The sequence below is a fragment of the Narcine bancroftii genome, chromosome 11 (assembly GCF_036971445.1).
Source record: "Narcine bancroftii isolate sNarBan1 chromosome 11, sNarBan1.hap1, whole genome shotgun sequence".
Lineage (NCBI taxonomy): Eukaryota > Metazoa > Chordata > Chondrichthyes > Torpediniformes > Narcinidae > Narcine > Narcine bancroftii.
The window spans coordinates 82,965,405-82,983,317 of record NC_091479.1 but is presented as its reverse complement, the minus strand read 5'-3'; the positions used below and the strand labels follow the sequence as shown (position 1 = coordinate 82,983,317).

The window sequence follows — 17,913 nt, the reverse complement described above, 5'->3', positions numbered from 1 at the left end:
ATTGACTGATTCTGGTCCACACACATTGAAGCAATGGCCAAAACAGTGCATTACTTCCTCAGAACCCTGAGGAATTTTAGCATGTCACGTGCATCACTTAACACATTTACTTAACACATTCTATAGGTGCACCATCTGAAGTGTCCCATCAGGATGCATCATTGCATGAGATGGGAACTGCTCTGCCCAAGACCACCAGAAACTGCAGAAGGTTCTGAACATGGCTCAGGCTGTCACACATACCCCCTCAGCTCCAGCTACAACTTCCAGTGCTTGGAAAAGCAGCCAACGTATTAAAAGGTTTATCTCACCTTAGTCATGTTCCTTTCACACACCGCCCCCCCCCCCACCCCCTTCCTGTTGGGAAGAAGATTTCTGAGTATGAAATCATGTACCACCAGATTCAATAAGAGTTTCTTTCCTGCTGTTATCACACTCCGAACAAACTACAAAATAGTAAAAAAACTGTTGACTTTTCTCGGTACTAACTGATCTCTCTCTGTATCTCTGCACTTTTATACCCCACCCTGTTTGTTTAATTTTACATCAGAATGTTAAACTAGTCTCCTCACAAAACCACTTCTGTCACTGCATCTGTGTAACATGTGACAATAAACTTGAACTTGCTGTCTCCCAACTCCAAAAACTCTGGTTTAATTCAGATCTCTGATGCATTCTGTTTAATGTTTGAACATTCGCCCTATGGCCATGTGGATCTTCTCCAGGTGTTCAGATGTCCTCCAATTTCCCAAAAACATGCAGCTTGTTAGATTTAATGACCACCATAAATTACCCCCAGTGCCTGGAAGAATAGGGAAGAATAAAAATGGTCTTATTGTTGAATTTGTGTAAATAGGCCTTTTATGGTCAGCGTGGACAAAATGGGGCGATATGCCTGTTTCCATGATCTATGATTGCATAATTAGTTATTAGATCATTTCAGCTTGCAGAGCTGTTTGTTAACTATCATGTGTTAATATATTAAAGCCATGTTGTTAAAGTGAACCTGAGGTTGTTTGAAAACAAACATAAATACAGCTGCAAAAACAAAATGTAATCTCTTTGCAAAGCATGATAACTCCGTTACAGCAAGAGGCACTGCTACAAGCAGTTAGTCTCATCCCAAGAGAGTCTGCCCTTCAGCTTAAAAATCATATATTTATGCATTCCAACTCCTAGGTCTCAAGAACATTCAAACAGACTGCTCCAAACAAGTACATAGAATTCTCTGGATATTCATTAATCAGGGTCATGTCCCTTACCCAATGGTTAATAGTCTTTTATTGCCTTACCAAATAAGGAGGCCATTACCATCTCTAGCTAATAACAAGAATTAAAGGAATGCAGCTAACTTCTCTTTTCCAGTCAACATTTTAAATCTTACATTCTCAGTGTAAGCAAAAATAAATGTTAATCTTTCAATATTATTTATATAATGCAATGTAATAATGCCACCACAGGAAATAGAAGTGAAAATTTGGAATTCAGAACAGGTCTTCACTTCAGGGGAGGTGAACAGACTCATTATCTTGGGGAAATATTTGAGATGAATTATGTGGAAATAAGACTCCATATAAGAGAAAGCTAGATATGCAGAAAAGATAGTTGGATAGTTGGATGAATGAAGACTCAGGTGGCGATTTATTAAGCAGACTGGCCTGTTTCTGGCCTGTATATTTATTTACAAATTCTATTACAAAACGGTCCCATTTTGATGTTAAGACAAGTAGAAATTATTCAATTTTGTTTATTGTCACATGTACCAAGATAGAGTGAGAAGCTTTATTTGTGAATCGTCCATCTAGTCAAACCATACATAGAATAGCAGTGAATGCATAAAACAGATTGCAGTTACAGAGTTCATTTAGCAGCTATTTTATATTAAAGACAGCACTTTATTATTTTAGCTATGTTTATTTGAAATTTATTAATCTTCATGAAAAAATGAAATAGGATAATCCTCTTTGACGTTGTTTGTGACACTTCAAGGGAAAATAAATCCCATCTAAATAAACAAAATGAAAAAAGTTTTTTTGTCATATATGTATTGCAGATATTCCTTTAAAATCAAGAGGGGAATTTATGAAAAAACCCTGCAGTAACATTTGAATTATGAAAACATTTGGTAGTAGTGATTTGGAGGATGGTATCTGTGTCATTAGCTTCATGGATCCTTTGTTTACCCAGCTCAATGCATGAAGTCTAATTCTGACTCATAGTTTTGTTATCTATCCCAAAATGGAGCATGGATCTCTTTGTTCACATGATGAAGTTGATCATTCAGCACATTTATTCACTGACAGTTGGAAAAACTCTGTCACATTCTTTTCTTCCCACTATTTTACAGATTAACAGAAGCACACAAGGCTGCTGTAAAAGTTATTCGACGCATGCAGTATTTTGTGGCCAGGAGGAAATTTCAGGTGAGTTATTAGATTCAATTAAAAAAAGTCAACCCCTTGTAAAAATTATTGGCAAGAGTAAAGAAAAGAAAATAAATGAGCCAGTCAGTAATGCACACTTCCATCTGGCTGTCAATTTGACAGACCACAATTTACTTTTCTATGATTCCTTACCTCAGGCACTCTATATATTGACAACAGTTGATATCACTTGGCTTCATTAACTTTTGAATAATGTTATGGGCCCAGAGGACCCCAAAACCCAGCAGCAATAGATATTCACCAAGACAAATGGTTACTTAAACAAAAGTTGCTTTTAATTACCTTTAAACATGAAAACAGGATCAAACTTTAACTTATACACACATTACCAACACGTGTGCTTAGAATTAGAAGGAGGTTAAGTTAATAGTAATAAGTTCAGAAAAGTTCACAGTCCAATCTCACTTCTCACTCCTCCAAGTTCAATGGCTGCAAGCAATTCTTATACTCTGCACAGAATTTAACATTTATGAAGTTCACCAGACTTTGGTGCCTGAAAGGTAAATGGTTACCACTCAGGAAGGTTCTTATCAGTTTTCAGAGAGAGATTTGTTGCTCTTGGACACCCACAATTGATTTCTTCCCATCAGCCACTTCAGTGTCTTGCCGAAGAAACTTGCCCCATCAGGATTTTCCAGATGATAACCTCTTTCTTTCAGGTCACCACAAGAGTTCCTTTTTGTTTCCCTTATTTCAAGTGAAACATTATGCAGTCAGCCATCTCCTCTTGTTTGCACCACAAGGGCTTTGACTAGGCTGAACTAAGAACTCACAACCCATCTTCAAAGTGGGGTTTTTCCACAAGCTTGTCAGCTTGTCATGTTGCAGTCCATTGAACTGTAGAACTGAATTCGCTCTCTCTCTCTCTCTCTCTCTCTCACACACACACACACACACACACACACACACACACACACACACACACACACACACACACACACACACACACACACACACACACACACACACACACACACCATAGCAAGTCTCGCTAGGCATTCTTCAAAGTTTTGCAAAGGCTCTCAGAGTCTGGACTGTGTGGCTTGAGCAGAGCTCTGGCATTTTAAATGAGATCTGTTTTGAATTGTTTGTTTGTGACCTACACTAAAAAAAAACTTGCCACAATTTATATCTTTTAAAATATACAATATAAAATATAACATAATACATCTTTGTGGATCCCTCGTAGCTCTGCTAGATGCATGAGTATATTGCTTATGGGATAGAGGTAGGGCGGGAAGTGCAAATGACCTAATGCTGGAGAAACCCATTATCTCACTAATGCCCTAAAAATGGTCATGATTATGTCAGAGTTGATGGGTGCTGGAAAGGGACCTTATGAAGAAGCTGAGTTGGAAATGAGTAGAGAAATAAAATTTGCCTCTCTGCCTGGAATCCCTCTCAGCTCTGTGATAGCATCCTTACTTCTGGATCAGGAGGATGAAAATTGAAACCTCTCTCCAAGATATGTGCACAGAACCATGACAAACCCTCCCCAGTGTCAATGGAATGATTAATCCTCTTTTTTGTTAGCACAAGAGGCCAAACCAGAGTCCTCTACCCTTGCTAGGCATCATTTAAAGGGGGAATCCATTTACAAATCAGAACAGAATCAGAATTTATTGTCATAAAACATATCACAAAATTTGTTTGTGGCAGCATTACAGATGAAAAATTGCTATATTTATTTTTAAAAATATTCTTGATCTATTTTCTAATTGACTTTTTTATTTTCATGGTGGATTAACATCATATATTTATAAGAATTTATTGGTTTTAAATTCCGTTCCCATGGCTGAGATCAAGAGCGATTTGGAATGAAATTTGAATTTAACATTTTCAAATTATGATGGTACTCTGCTTTCTTGGTTACTGATCCCTTATTTTGTGCAAGACACTACTTAATGCAATTTAAGAAGGTACACAGAACTTATATATCCAAACAAATTATTTAATTTGTATGCAGATATTGATCCTTTATGTGAAAAATGTAAAACTTTTGAACTTTCTCTGATCCATATGTTTTGGGAGTGCCCAAATTTAGAGAGATCCAAGAAAGTTTTTTCCAAACTTTATCAACAATTAATATTAATTTGGAACATTTCCCGTTAATTGCTTTATTTAGTTTTTCTCGTGATTCAGATAATATTGGGATCTCGGAAAAAGTTTTAGCTTTTACCATTTTGATAGCCAGATGAGCAATGTTATTGAAATGGGAAGATGATTCATCCCCTACTCATACTCAGTGGTTATATGATGTAATTTCCTATTTAAGTTTTTAAAAAAACTAGATATAATATTAAAAATAGAAAGTTTCAATTTATGAAATTGTGGAGCCCATTCCTAGAAATGTTTTTATAATTGGAAGAATTAACAATTATTGGTGGTTCATTGCCTGTTCTCCAGGAGTTGCCAGTGGTTCCACATTATTGATATTTTTTAATTAATTTAGTTTTGGTTTATAGTTTTTTTTTCTTTTATTTCCTTTATTTTATACAAGTTATTTCAACAAATGGGTTTAACATGGTCACATAGATCATTTCAATTAAATGTTTGATTCAATTAAATTATTGATGTAGTTTTTCTACTTGCTTTTTATTTCTTTGTGTGCATACTTACTTGTATACAAACAAATGAATTATTATATAATTGTCAATTCTGTATTTATGCCTATAAAACTCAATAAAAAATATTTTAAAAAGAAAGAAAAAAAATAAATGAGTGCAAAAGAAGAACAAAAATTAGGTGTCTGTGGCTCATTGTCCATTCAGAAATCTAATGGCAGAGGGGAAGAAGCTGTTTCTGTATTGTTGGATGTTTGTCTTCAGGCTCCTGTACCTCCTTCCTGATGGTAGCAGTGAGAAGAGGCCATGGCCTGGGTGGTGAGGGCCCTTGAGGATAAAGGCTGCTTTCTTGAGACATCATCTTTTGAGGATGTGTTTAATGGGGTGAAGGCTGGGGTCCAAGACGTCACTGGCCAAGTTTACAACTCTCTGTAGTCTATATACATGTATATGCTCTGATTTAAATATTTGTCTGTGAATTACATGTGTGAACTTACTGAACGCAATTTGGCCATTGCATTTTACCACATTATAATGACTGTGAGTAAATATGCTTGTGAAATATTGTGGAATAGCAGATAGATGTTGCACAAGTCAGATTTTCTTTTTGGTCCCTCAAAATTAGGAGGAGTTTACAGAATTTTTATACACCTCTTTGTTTACCTGCAACTTGCTTTATAGATTACTGGTTTTATAATTGTTAAATCTGTGTTATTTTTGGGATGTATTCCACAGCAAGCTCGAAAACCTTATGATGTACGAGATGTTATTGAACAGTATTCCCAAGGACACCTGAATATGATGGTCCGGATCAAAGAACTACAACGGAGGTAAATTCTAATAACTGAATAGTTCCAATAATTTTTTAAATCTCTCTCTATCCATTTATCCCTCCTCATTTACATCTCCTCCGGACAGATCACTGCAAGATCCCTTTATTGTAATGTAACATAACATGTAATATTACACAAAATTACATTCTGCCTTAGGCAGACAAAGTATGAGAGAAAGAGAAGCAAAAGAGAGTCGCTTCAGAGTAACTGAGTGTCCGTGGATTCATCTCCAACACTCCTGCAACCTCTGCAGTCACACAGACTCCTGTTCAATCCATCAGCAACCCGAGCTCCAGGACCAAACTTTTGACACGATCAGAAATTATTCAGCACCCAAGCCCCTTCAGGAGCCCTCCTTACCCTCACCATCCTCTCAAATCCTGGCTCTGATATCTGTTTCCCATTAGCAAGTCTTCAGCAGTCTACAGCCTGTGCAGATCCCCCAACCACAAGTCGCCCGCAGCCTGTGTGGGCACGGACCCCGTGGTTTCTATTTTAACCATCAGTTCCTTTACCAAACTTTTTAATGCCTGTGCAGAGACGCTGGCATTAGAACCAGGTGGGTGAATCCTTCAAAGCAGTGTGGTGTCTCTGCTCTCTGCTCTCCCGGACACATACAGCAGATCCAGCAATGCCACCATATTTTTTCAGCTTTTTACTAACAAGCTTTGACCACCCTTTCTTGGCAATAACACATCTGTCTTGTACATTTACTCTTGATCTCCACCCTACCACACACCTTCCTTTTATATTTAAACCTCTCCTTTTTTTTTAAACTTAAAACATGTTGTTCTCTAACATTTCCATGATTTGATCATTTGCTATCAATATAAAATGATAACCTTGTTTCCCTTTCTATGGATGCTGTATACAGATTTCTTGCACCTGTAAACTTTTTATTTTCAGACATGAATGACTTGCTATCTGTACGATAATGAACAAATATCAGATCAGCTAAACAAAAATAAATACAAATTAAATTCTTGCATTTTAATGTGATATTACCAGTCTATTGGAAAACTGCACATTTTTCAGTGATATTCTTCTGAGTCCATTTTGATCATTATGAACAGATTGAGAATAATAAAGTTTTGAAAAATTCATGACTAAATTTATCCATAATTTTCTATTAATTTTTTTTTTAAATCCAGCAAGATAATATTTTCAAGTTGAAATCCCTTCAGCCTGATCCCTGGACTTGTGGAAATGTCAAGTAAACTTGTTTCAAGTTTTCATGGATGTATCTTTTTGTGCATGTATTAATTGAGATGCAGGAATGTTTGAGATGGGGTGGAAAGATAGCATTTCTTGCTCATTTCTAATTGCCCTAGGCGGTACTGAATACAATCTTGAATTGCTGAGGTCTTTCTCATGAGGGTACTCTCACACACAGAACTCAAATCGGTCAACCAGTTTACCTACCTCGGCTGCACCATTTCATCTGATGCAAGGATCGACAAAGAGATAGACAACAGACTCGCCAAGGCAAATAGCGCCTTTGGAAGACTACACAAAAGAGTCTGGAAAAACAACCACCTAAAGAAACACACAAAGATCAGCGCGTACAGAGCCGTTGTCATACCCACGCTCCTGTTCGGCTCCGAATCATGGGTCCTCTACCGGCATCACCTACGGCTCCTAGAACGCTTCCATCAGCGCTGTCTCCGCTCCATCCTCAACATTCATTGGAATAACTTCATTACCAACATCGAAGTACTCGAGCTGGCAGAGTCCACAAGCATCGAATCCATGCTGCTGAAGACCCAACTGCGCTGGGTGGGTCACATCTCCAGAATGGAGGACCATCGCCTTCCCAAGATCGTGTTATATGGCGAGCTCTCCACTGGCCACCGAGACAGAGGTGCACCAAAGAAAAGGTACAAGGACTGCTTAAAGAAATCTCTTGGTGCCTGCCACATTGACCATCGCCAGTGGACTGATATCACCTCAAACCGTACATCTTGGCGCCTCACAGTTCGGCGGGCAGCAACCTCCTTTGAAGAAGACCGCAGAGCTCACCTCACTGACAAAAGACAAAGTAGGAAAAACCCAACACCCAACCCCAATCCACCAATTTTCCCTTGCAACCTCTGCAACCGTGCCTGCCTGTCCCGCATCGGACTTGTCAGTCACCAACAAGCCTGCAGCAGACGTGGACATACCCCTCCATAAATCTTCGTCTGTGAAGCCAAACCAAAGAAAGAAGAAGACTCTCACAATGCTATAAGACAGAAAATATCAAGATTTAAACCCATTGATGATTAATGAATATATTTCCAAGGCAACGATATTTGTCTTGGAGGGGAATTTGTTGGGAGTCTTGGAGGTGGCGATGTCCCCATATGACTGCTGCACTTGTCAATTGTAGTGATAAAGGCTCCAAGTTTGGAAGATGCTGCAGGAATAGGCTGGCAAATAACTGAAGTACAGTTTGTTGATGGCACATCATGGCCACGAAGAAACAGTTGTAAATGGAACGAATGTTTAAAATGGTGGACGTAGTGCTGCTCATCTAACTGCTTTGTTCTAGAAAGCCTCAGCCTTCTTGAACATTATTGAAACTGTATTCATCCAAAGAAAATTATTCCATCACACTCATTTAGTTACCCTTTCATTTAGTTAAAAAAAAAGGCTTAGGATGTCAGGAGGAGAATGATTTACCCAAGATTGCTTAAGTCTCCAACCTGCTCTTGTCACTAGTGGCTGGTTCAGTTCAGTTCGGTTTTCAGTCTGTAGTGAACATTAAGATATTTTTTAAACTTGCAGCCTTTTGACCCACGAGCCCATGCCGCTCAATCACACCCAATTGACCTACAACCCCCCCCCAGTACATTTAAACCTGTGAGAGGAAACCAGAGCCCCCGGGAATAACCAATGAATTCACAGAGAGAACATAAAAACTCCTTACAGACAGCACAGGATTTGGACAGTCCCAATTGCTGGTGCTGGACAGCATTGTGCTAACAGCCATGCAAACCGTGTCATTCATATTGATGTTAATAAACTAGCATCATTGAATCTTAAGGGGGTATTGGATTGGTCATTGGCTGGAACTGTTTTGAAAGAATGTTATTTGCCATTTTTCAGTCCAGGTCTACTTCTGATTATATGATGGAAAAAAAAGTAATCGATGAAGCATTTGAATGTGCTACACCTTAAAATATTATTCCTTCATGTAGTGCAGGGAATGGGATGATTGACCTCCAATAATCTTCTTTTGTGCGAGAGTTATTCTAACAACTGGTACGTGATGATGTGCGATGTGCAATGTGCAAGCCTTGATCCTAATTATCAGTCCACTCCAAACCTAATCCCAGTACAAACTAGGGTCAAGCAAAGCTGTTTCATAGCTCCACTCTCTTCTCAATCTTCTTGTTCAGTCTTGCAATTCACCTCCAACACGGATGGAGTTGGCTTAATATAGAGGATGAGCTGAAAACTATTCAGCCTCAGTTGTCCACATTCTAACTCCAAGATCACTAAAAACCATGCTTATTAATTAAAATACTTTGATGATTCTTTTGTAAACTGTACACAAACTCAGTGACTGACTCCAAATCATAATTGACTGCTTCAGTGATGCACCTGCAAGGATGGGCCTTACACATAAAATCTGGATGACAGGCATTTTCTAGCCAAATACCCTGACTGCACAGTACCATCAAGGTCCATGGTGAAGCTAGAAAACTTTAGTTATTTTCCGCAGCTTGGGTGATACTAGTCAGTGAAGGAAGGTATGAATAATGAAATTCATCTCTGCTCCAATATGCCATTTCATCTGAGCTGGCCACATTATCTGCATACCAAAAATCAAACTTTCAAAACAAATACACTATTCCCAGTTCCAAAACAACAATAGATTCCAAAAACAACAAAGAAAATGCTCCAAGGATATATTCAAACCATCCTCAGGAGGAAAAGAGGTACCTTCTTCATTAATTCATGGGAATACCTGATCTTTGTTGTGCTGGAAAAACCACTGAGCTTCTTGAACCTCCATGATAGAATCATGTAGATGTTTTGAGTAAAGCATACAGCAAACAAAACTACCCCTCCATCAGGCCTGTCAAGCTCTTATGGTAGAGTATATGGGTCTGGCATTGAATTTACAGCAATCTCTGAATGTCTGTTTATGTGTTACTTTTATTGTATTTCTTTGAATTATAGTACATGTAAATTATTATTAGTTATTGATATTAGTTATAATCAAATTACTGTTAGTTTATTTGAACTATATTTTACAACTAGACATAGAATTTACAAGTTAGAATTATTATACAAATAAACTGAATAATAATTAATTCTCAAATGTGGTCTGAATTGAGGGGGAGGGGAACTGGTCTTTTTGAGCCATTTTAATGCAGCCAGAGGCCAACAACCAGGCGCACTTCTCTTCAGAGACCTCATGGTGTGAAATTTCTCTTGTCAGGAACGTTATCACTAATGAAAATGCTAGCAAGAATTATAAACTTGTGGTAGTAGGAAAATGAAGAGAATTTACGTCAATTCTAAAGATGAAGGGTTTTTGGGGGGAGGAAGTAATGGATAAATTAACTATTTGAACATGAGGCAGATTATTCAGCCTGGATATAACATTTTTAGAAAGAACAAAAAAACACAATTTGTTTGGGATGAAATAAACAAATTTAGTTGCATTTTAATGAAAGCAGAAAATGCTTCACTCTGTTGCGTAAGGTTATTCCCTTGAATAATGTCAGCAACACTGCTTCAAATAAAATTACTGAGAAAGAGGTTACAACATTTGAATCTAATATACATTAAAAATAATTGAAGGTCATCTACAAGTAATGCGATGGAAAATCTGCTGGCGATTGCTGAGGTTTGGAATTTTGAGCAATTAACTATTAAAATAATGTCATGCTGTCTCTCTCTCATTTTTCAGCTGCAGTAATTTTGCAAAAAAGATAAAAACAAGTGTCTTTGTTTCAGGTTGGACCATTCTCTTGGGAAACCTGCATTTTTTCTTTCAGGTAAATATGTTTCACAAGTGTTTAAAAATATATATTTTATTTATTCCTTGTATAGTACAAAAAGCAACATGCTTATATTTGAATGTGCAGAAAAAATGTAGACATTCTCATACTTATCAAATCCGATATTGCAATCAACAAAGAAAATCACTGATGAAACATTGCATTGAAGAAGTTTTCTCTCCCTATAGCAAAACTTCAAAACAAAACACAATCTGCTGGAGGAACTCAGACGGTCTTGAAGCATCAATGAGATAAGAAGAATGGTCAGTTTTGGGTTGGAGCCATTCATGATGGAACTGTATCAGTCTTGATGAAGAATTCTGATCCAAAACATTGACCATTCTTTTATTCCAAGTTGGGCAAAAATATCTGCAAAGTTCCATCCTAACTATCTCCACCACCCCTGTCTAACTTGACCCCCTCAACCTTTCCCAAGCAATCAAAACAAGTCAGGATAGGGTAAGATGCATACGGTATGTTTTGGACAAAATAGAATTTGTGGAGTTTGAGATTTTAAAAAATGTAATTTAATTTAGACATACAACATGATAAGAGGCCATTTCGGCCCACGAGCCTGTGCCACCCAATTTACACCCCATTAACCTACACCCCCAGTATGTTTTGAATGGTGGGAGGAAACTGGAACCCCCAGAGAAAACCCATACAGGCACAGGGAGAACAGAGAGAGCGATTCAAACCCCGGTCCGGTCCCGATTGCTGGCACTGTAAAGGTGTTGTGCTAACCACTACACCAACGATTTTAGGAAAATCAGCGCACAGTTTTTATTGAAGCAAAGCATGACTCCTTTGAGTCAAAGGAGAAAATTATATGCCTGGCCCAAAGAATGAAAATGAAATTATTAATTATTTTAGGCAGCTATACATGCATGCATGGAAGCTGCAGAGATAACCGCCCTGTAAACTGTGTTTTCCTGATGAAATTCTGGGATAATTTCCAGGTCCATCATAAATCTTAAGACTGTTTTAAGATGGGCTTTCATTAAATCTAACAGGAATGTAATGATCAAGATTGGCCTGATGTATTCAGATTTCAGATGTATTGTCAGAGTACATACATGACATCACATACAACCCTGAGGTTCCTTTTTCCTGCAGGCACAGCAGAATTACCACTAATTGGTAGTGCAAAAAATAAACTCTTCACAACATAAACATGTAAACAAATAAAAGAACTGTAAACAGACAACAAATGTTATCAAACTGACTGTGCAATACCAAGAGAACCAAGAAAATCAATAAAGTGCACAAATAAGAGTCCTTAAATGAGTCTTTGCTTTACTTTGTCATTAAGGATTCTGATCATAGAGGGGTAGCAGCTGTTTCTGAACGTGGTGGTGCAAATAACTGTGGCACCTGTACCTCTTTCCTGATGGCAGCAGTGAGAACAGAACATGTACTGGGTAGTGTGGGTCTTCGATGTTTGCTGTTGCTCTCCGATGGTAGCGTTCCCTGTAGACGTATTCAGTAGTGGGGAAGATTTTGCCTGTAATGTCCTGGGCTGGGTCCACTACCTTCTGGAGGACTTTATGCTCAGGGGTATTGGTGTTCCCATACAAGTCCGTGATGTTGCTGGTCAGCACACTTTCCACCACACTTCTGTAGAAATTTGCCATAATTTCTGGTATCATCCCAAACCTCCGCAAACTCCTGAAATCGTAAAGGCGCTGACGTGTTTTCTTCGTGATGCTATTAGTGTGTTGGGTCCAGGAAAGATCCTCCAAGATAGTGACTCCCAAGAACCTAAATTTCGTCACCCTCTCCACCTCTGATCTGCCAGTGATCACTGGATTGTATACCTCTGGCTTTCATTTCCTGAAATCAGCTCCTTAGTTTTGGTGACATAAAGTTGCTGTTGGTGCACCATTCAGCCAAGTTGTGCAATTCCAATTTATTCTTTGCTATTGGTAATGATAAAACATTGAGCCTTCAGGTATATTCTGCATTTCAGATTTTGTTCAAAAGATGAAGATCATCATGAAACTATTATTTGTTTTGAACATATTTAACAATACAAATGTCAAGCACTGTAGTTGAGTTGATTATGTTACATTACATTCTGGAACCCAGTGATGCAGCTGATAGAAGCAATTACAAATTAAAGATAGATTTTTCACGAGATTTGAATTCCTCAATGGGATCAAATGTGTCCCGCCCATCATTTGCAGCAAAACAACACTATTGAAGTTTTTCAGATATTAAAATAAACATTGCAAGCAAATTATTATTATTAACATCTAATAATATGTAAAATTTCACATGCATTCTTTCCAAAACCAAATATTTTCCAATTGAATGTTCAAGTCAATAAATTCACGAAGTTACAATGTCCTTGTGATTTATCAATTTATCAGGTTTAAAACCCAATTCATTCAACAAATAATAGTACTTAGTTCAACAACACCTTACAACATTTTTGGAGTATAAAATCAACCCGTGGGACTTTGAAATGATCGGTCATCAAACCCAACCTAATACTGAGCCACAATAACTATCAAAGATGGCCAACCGCTGAGTCCCAGGTGAGAGCAACAACAATTCAGAGATTTTGAAGCAACTTAGTTTTGGATGAGTGCAGATAGATTGAGCATTTTTTTTGAAGGAAGAATATCAGGTTTAGGTTCTAAACAGATTTTCTTTTATTGCCTGCTGGCTTTTCTGCTCTTGAGGCTTTTTTATATATTTGTTGCTGAATTGTGCACTTCACTTTTAGGCCCTATCCCTTAAATGTGCCTGAACTGAGTGACTGCTGGGTTGTTGTTGAAGGTCATAAAATATCAACCATCTTTCTGGAGAAATTGAAATCACTTAAAAAAAAGGGTGTCTGCAAAGGATTTATGATAGTAATTTTGCAGATGACACAAAGATTGGCAGAGACATGGACAGTGTCTGGGACTATCTAAAAATACATCAGGAAGTAGATCAGTTGCAGATATTGGCAGAGAAATGGCAGATAGAATTCAGGTGTGAGGTGTTGCATTTTGAGAGGTCAGATGTGAGAGGAAAATGTGCATTTAAAAGTAGGACCCTTGATAGCACTGATGTGCAGAGAGATCTGGGGGTTCAAGTCCATAGCACTATGAAAGTGGGCACACAGGTAGATAGGGTGGTAAAGAAGGTGTATAACATACAAAGTAGAAGAGAAAGCAAGTCATGTTACAGTTAAATAAAATGTTGGTTCAGCTGCATTTGGCATGTTATATGCAATTCTGGTTGCCTGGTTACAGGAAGGATTAAAGGGCTTTGGAAAGGGTACAGCAGAGATTTACCAGGATGTTTCCTGGATTAGAGGATATGATCTAAGGGGAGAAAATGGTCAAACTTGGGTTGTTTTCTCTGGAGAATCGGTGGCTAAGGGGACACCTGATGAAAGTTTATGAAATTATAAGACATAAATGGGGTAGACAGTCAAAATCTTTTTGCCAGGATAAAATTGTCAATTGCCAGAGGACACGCCTTTAAGTTGAAAGGGAGAAAGTTAGTGTTGAGAGAAGGAGTTTGGATGTTATATAAAATTGTACAAGACATCGATGAGACCAAATTTGGAGTATTGTGTGTAGTTTTGGTCACCTAACTACAGGAACTAAATCAATAAGATTGAAAGAGTGCAGAGAAGATTTACTAGGATGTTGCCCTGACTTCAGGAAGTGAGCTACTAGGAAAGGTAAGCAGGTTAGGACTTTATTCCCTGGAATGTAGAAGAATGAGGGGAGATTTGATAGAGGTAGCAGTATAGGCAGAATAAATGTAAGCAGGCTTTTTCCACTGAGGGTAGGTGAGATACAAACCAGAGGACATGGGTTAAGAGTGAAAGAGGAAAAGTTTAAGAGGAACATGAGGGGGAACTTCTTCACACAGAGCGTGGTGGAAGTATGCACAAGTTGCTAGCTGAAGTGGTGAGTGCAGGCTCAGTTTTAACATTTAAGAAGAATTTGGGCATGGACATGGATGGAAGATGTATGGAGGGCTATGGTCTGGGTGTAGGTCAGTGGGACTATGTAAAAATAAATGGTTCAGCACAGATTAAAAGGGCCAAAGGGACTTCTTTCTGTGCCATAATGAGTAGAGCAAGTTTTTTACTTTACGCAGAGTGATCGTTCCTTGCAACAGGCTGCCAGGGTTAGTGGTGATGGCAAAAATTATAATAACATTTAAGAGTCTGCAAAACAAACACACAAATATGGAGGGACATGGATTGTGTGCAGACAAAAGAGATTTAGTTCAATTTGCATTATGTTTGGTGCAGGAATGGTGCACCAATGGGCATGCTTCTGTTCTTTAACCATCAAATGTTTTTTTTTTCTGCAATATTTTCACAAATAATAACTGGCTATGTTTTTTTATTCATTCAAGAAATTAATTAAAACTGGCTGTGCTAGTGACATTTAAACTTGCATTGCCAGATTACAAATCCATACTTTAATTCCCTAAACTGCGCACTGCTGTAGCTGATGATATTTTGAGAAAGGGTAGGCATTTGTAAAAATGCTACCTAGGTAGGTGTATGTATAAAAATAATATTCCCTGTGATATTTGTTCATGGAGGAAGGTGTAAAATAACTTTCCCAGTATTCGCAAAGTCCCATATATGTACCTGAGCCAGCAGAACTTCAGAAATTTTTTTATGGGTTCAGTAAGAATATTTAATGTCTCACAGATTATACATTAAGTATAGGTCTGCCATTTCTTGCATCCCTCCGGCGAGCTTTCAGTATTTTTGTTCAGATAAATATTCATTTGAACGTCAAAACTGCAATCGAGCTCCTATGTAATTCATCTATATTTTCAATACATATTAAAATTGACTTCACATCTAAGGCAGGCAAGCTGTCAGTTTAAAGATCCTTGCAGGATATCACAGGTTGAGGCATTAGTTTAAATTAGGCAGTAAATGACCCAATTCCATTTTCTTTTAATGCTGCATAAGTTACTTTTTTTGGTTTCTTTTACAGTGGTCACATTTGCTTAACTCTATATTTTAAAGAATGATTTTCTTAAATTAATCACGAGGCATTGTAATCTGACTTTTTTTCTCTCTCTGCTTTTTGCATTTTAACTTTTCCTATAGAAAAAGGACTAGACAAAGGTTACTACACTGCAGGAGCCAGACTGATTCGTCTGGAAGATAAGGTAAGTGCATGATGTATTTTCTTAAAGCTCAGGAATAATTAAGATCCTTATCTGAAATACATCTTTGGATTACTCATGCAAATAATATAACTTAATAAAAAGGGCAAACACCGTGTGATTATTTTTCTCATTTTTACCACATTATGCACTTTCATTGCTTGTCTTAGCAATTGCTGGAATCTTGTTCGGACTTATTGCTGATGAATAGATTAAAAACTGGGAGCAAATAAACAATATTCTCTTGAATTCCATTCCTGTGATATGCATAGTAAAGTTTGCCTTTATCGCAGAAAAATAATGATTTTGATTTTTGTGACTATTGTCTGAATCTGAATTGAATACATGTTTTTGATACCAATTTACACTTTAATCCAACTGGAGTTTAATTTTATTAAGACTACCTACTTCATATTTTTTTTAATCTTGCTAACTTATACTTGAACTGCAGTTTTAAAAACCAGAAAAAAAATCTTTTAGGATGAAATCTCTAAGTGTCAAATATTGTTTTCCTTGGAAGCAGTTCAGCTCTGGATGTAGAATCCATTTCCAAGGGAGATTTTATATGTTAATTTAATACTGTTAAATTGAAATTGCATGTGTATTTTTTAAAATACAAACAGTGCCAAAATGATCATCACAGCTGACATTCTTGCATAAATACCTTCATTGTACACGAGTGTTAAAATTAATAGTGTGTATTTTGGGTTACATTAGGCAGCAAAGTCCATGTCCTCTTTCAAACTACAGGAGTGATAGTATTTGCATTTCTGGTGTCATTGTATTGCACTAATAAAGACTCCAGACGTCAACAGGAATGTTCAAAAACGTTGTGTTGCTGCAATAAATGACAGGAAGTCTAGATAGAGTCCAAAATAATATATTAAACTGTAGCTTCTCTAAGTGCCAATCCTAGATCCTTTGGTGTGAATTGATTCTCTTGGTTCCTGAGGCTTTAATGAGAATCATGAGACTTCTCAGCTGCCAATAACCTTCTTGAACCCCGAAATTGGCATAATGGATGAAGTTGTTAGTGTAGTCCAGGAACTCTGCCAGATTTTTCATCCTGACGTATGTAAGCAAGGAAAAATAAGCTCTTTGCCCATCTCCCCATCTTAAAATTGGACAGCTGACATAACAGAATATCACATTTTTTGCCTTCTTCAAGTTGTGATAATAATAGGCATTAAAACATCGTGGATGTTGGGTTATTTTTGTTGTTGAAACTTTGACCTCAAAGTGAACTGCAAGAAAATGTTAACTTTTCCTACATTGAGAAAAGCTCATTAAAGTGGTGCATCATGAGGTGATAGTCCATACAATTTAATGTAAGGTTGTCCAGCAGCAAACTTTATTATACACAAAATCTAAAAATGTAAAAATCTAATCACATGGAACAAAATCAAGATCTCGCAAAGAAATGTGCACAAGCCAGGTGGGGCATAGATAATAGGATGGAGTATGAAAGAGTGTGAAACAGAGGGTGAGGGTGCGAGAGAGTGAATGTTAACAGGCAATGGAACAGAGAGAGGTTATCAAAGAATGAATCAACGTCAGAAGGGATGGGACTGAGGAATTAGAAGATAGAAGAATGGAGAATTGGGAAGTAGTGTTACCAGTCACGATGAGGTTAGAGTCATTCAGTTAGTGGACCAGAGTTCACAAAAAATTAAAGACTGGCTGGACAAACAAGACCCTAAAAACTGACTCCATAAGACCAGTTGTATTAACAAACATCCAGGAGCAGGAGATTACATCTCTTGGGCTTGATACCACATTTCAGGTGAGATTGGTATCCTTAATTAAAACTGATACAAGTCTCAGAAATCCAGCTACCATCTGCTTTATTGTGGATGGCCCATGGCATTCACAGAACTCAAATGCATAAAATCAGTTCTCTGTGTAAATTTGAACCCAGATCAAATTTGTGGAA

The 17,913-nt window shown here is 37.5% G+C and overlaps 1 protein-coding gene across 1 annotated transcript in view; it reads left to right on the top strand.

Annotated features, from left to right (window-relative positions):
- LOC138746044 (potassium voltage-gated channel subfamily KQT member 1-like) overlaps nucleotides 1-17,913 on the top strand; it is a 325,548-nt gene that overhangs the window by 227,097 nt on the left and 80,538 nt on the right. Inside the window, exons 15-18 of the mRNA XM_069903760.1 lie at nucleotides 2,348-2,423; nucleotides 5,744-5,838; nucleotides 10,792-10,832; nucleotides 15,922-15,983. Coding sequence (XP_069759861.1) covers nucleotides 2,348-2,423; nucleotides 5,744-5,838; nucleotides 10,792-10,832; nucleotides 15,922-15,983 — 274 coding nt within the window. The remainder of the gene's footprint in view (nucleotides 1-2,347; nucleotides 2,424-5,743; nucleotides 5,839-10,791; nucleotides 10,833-15,921; nucleotides 15,984-17,913) is intronic.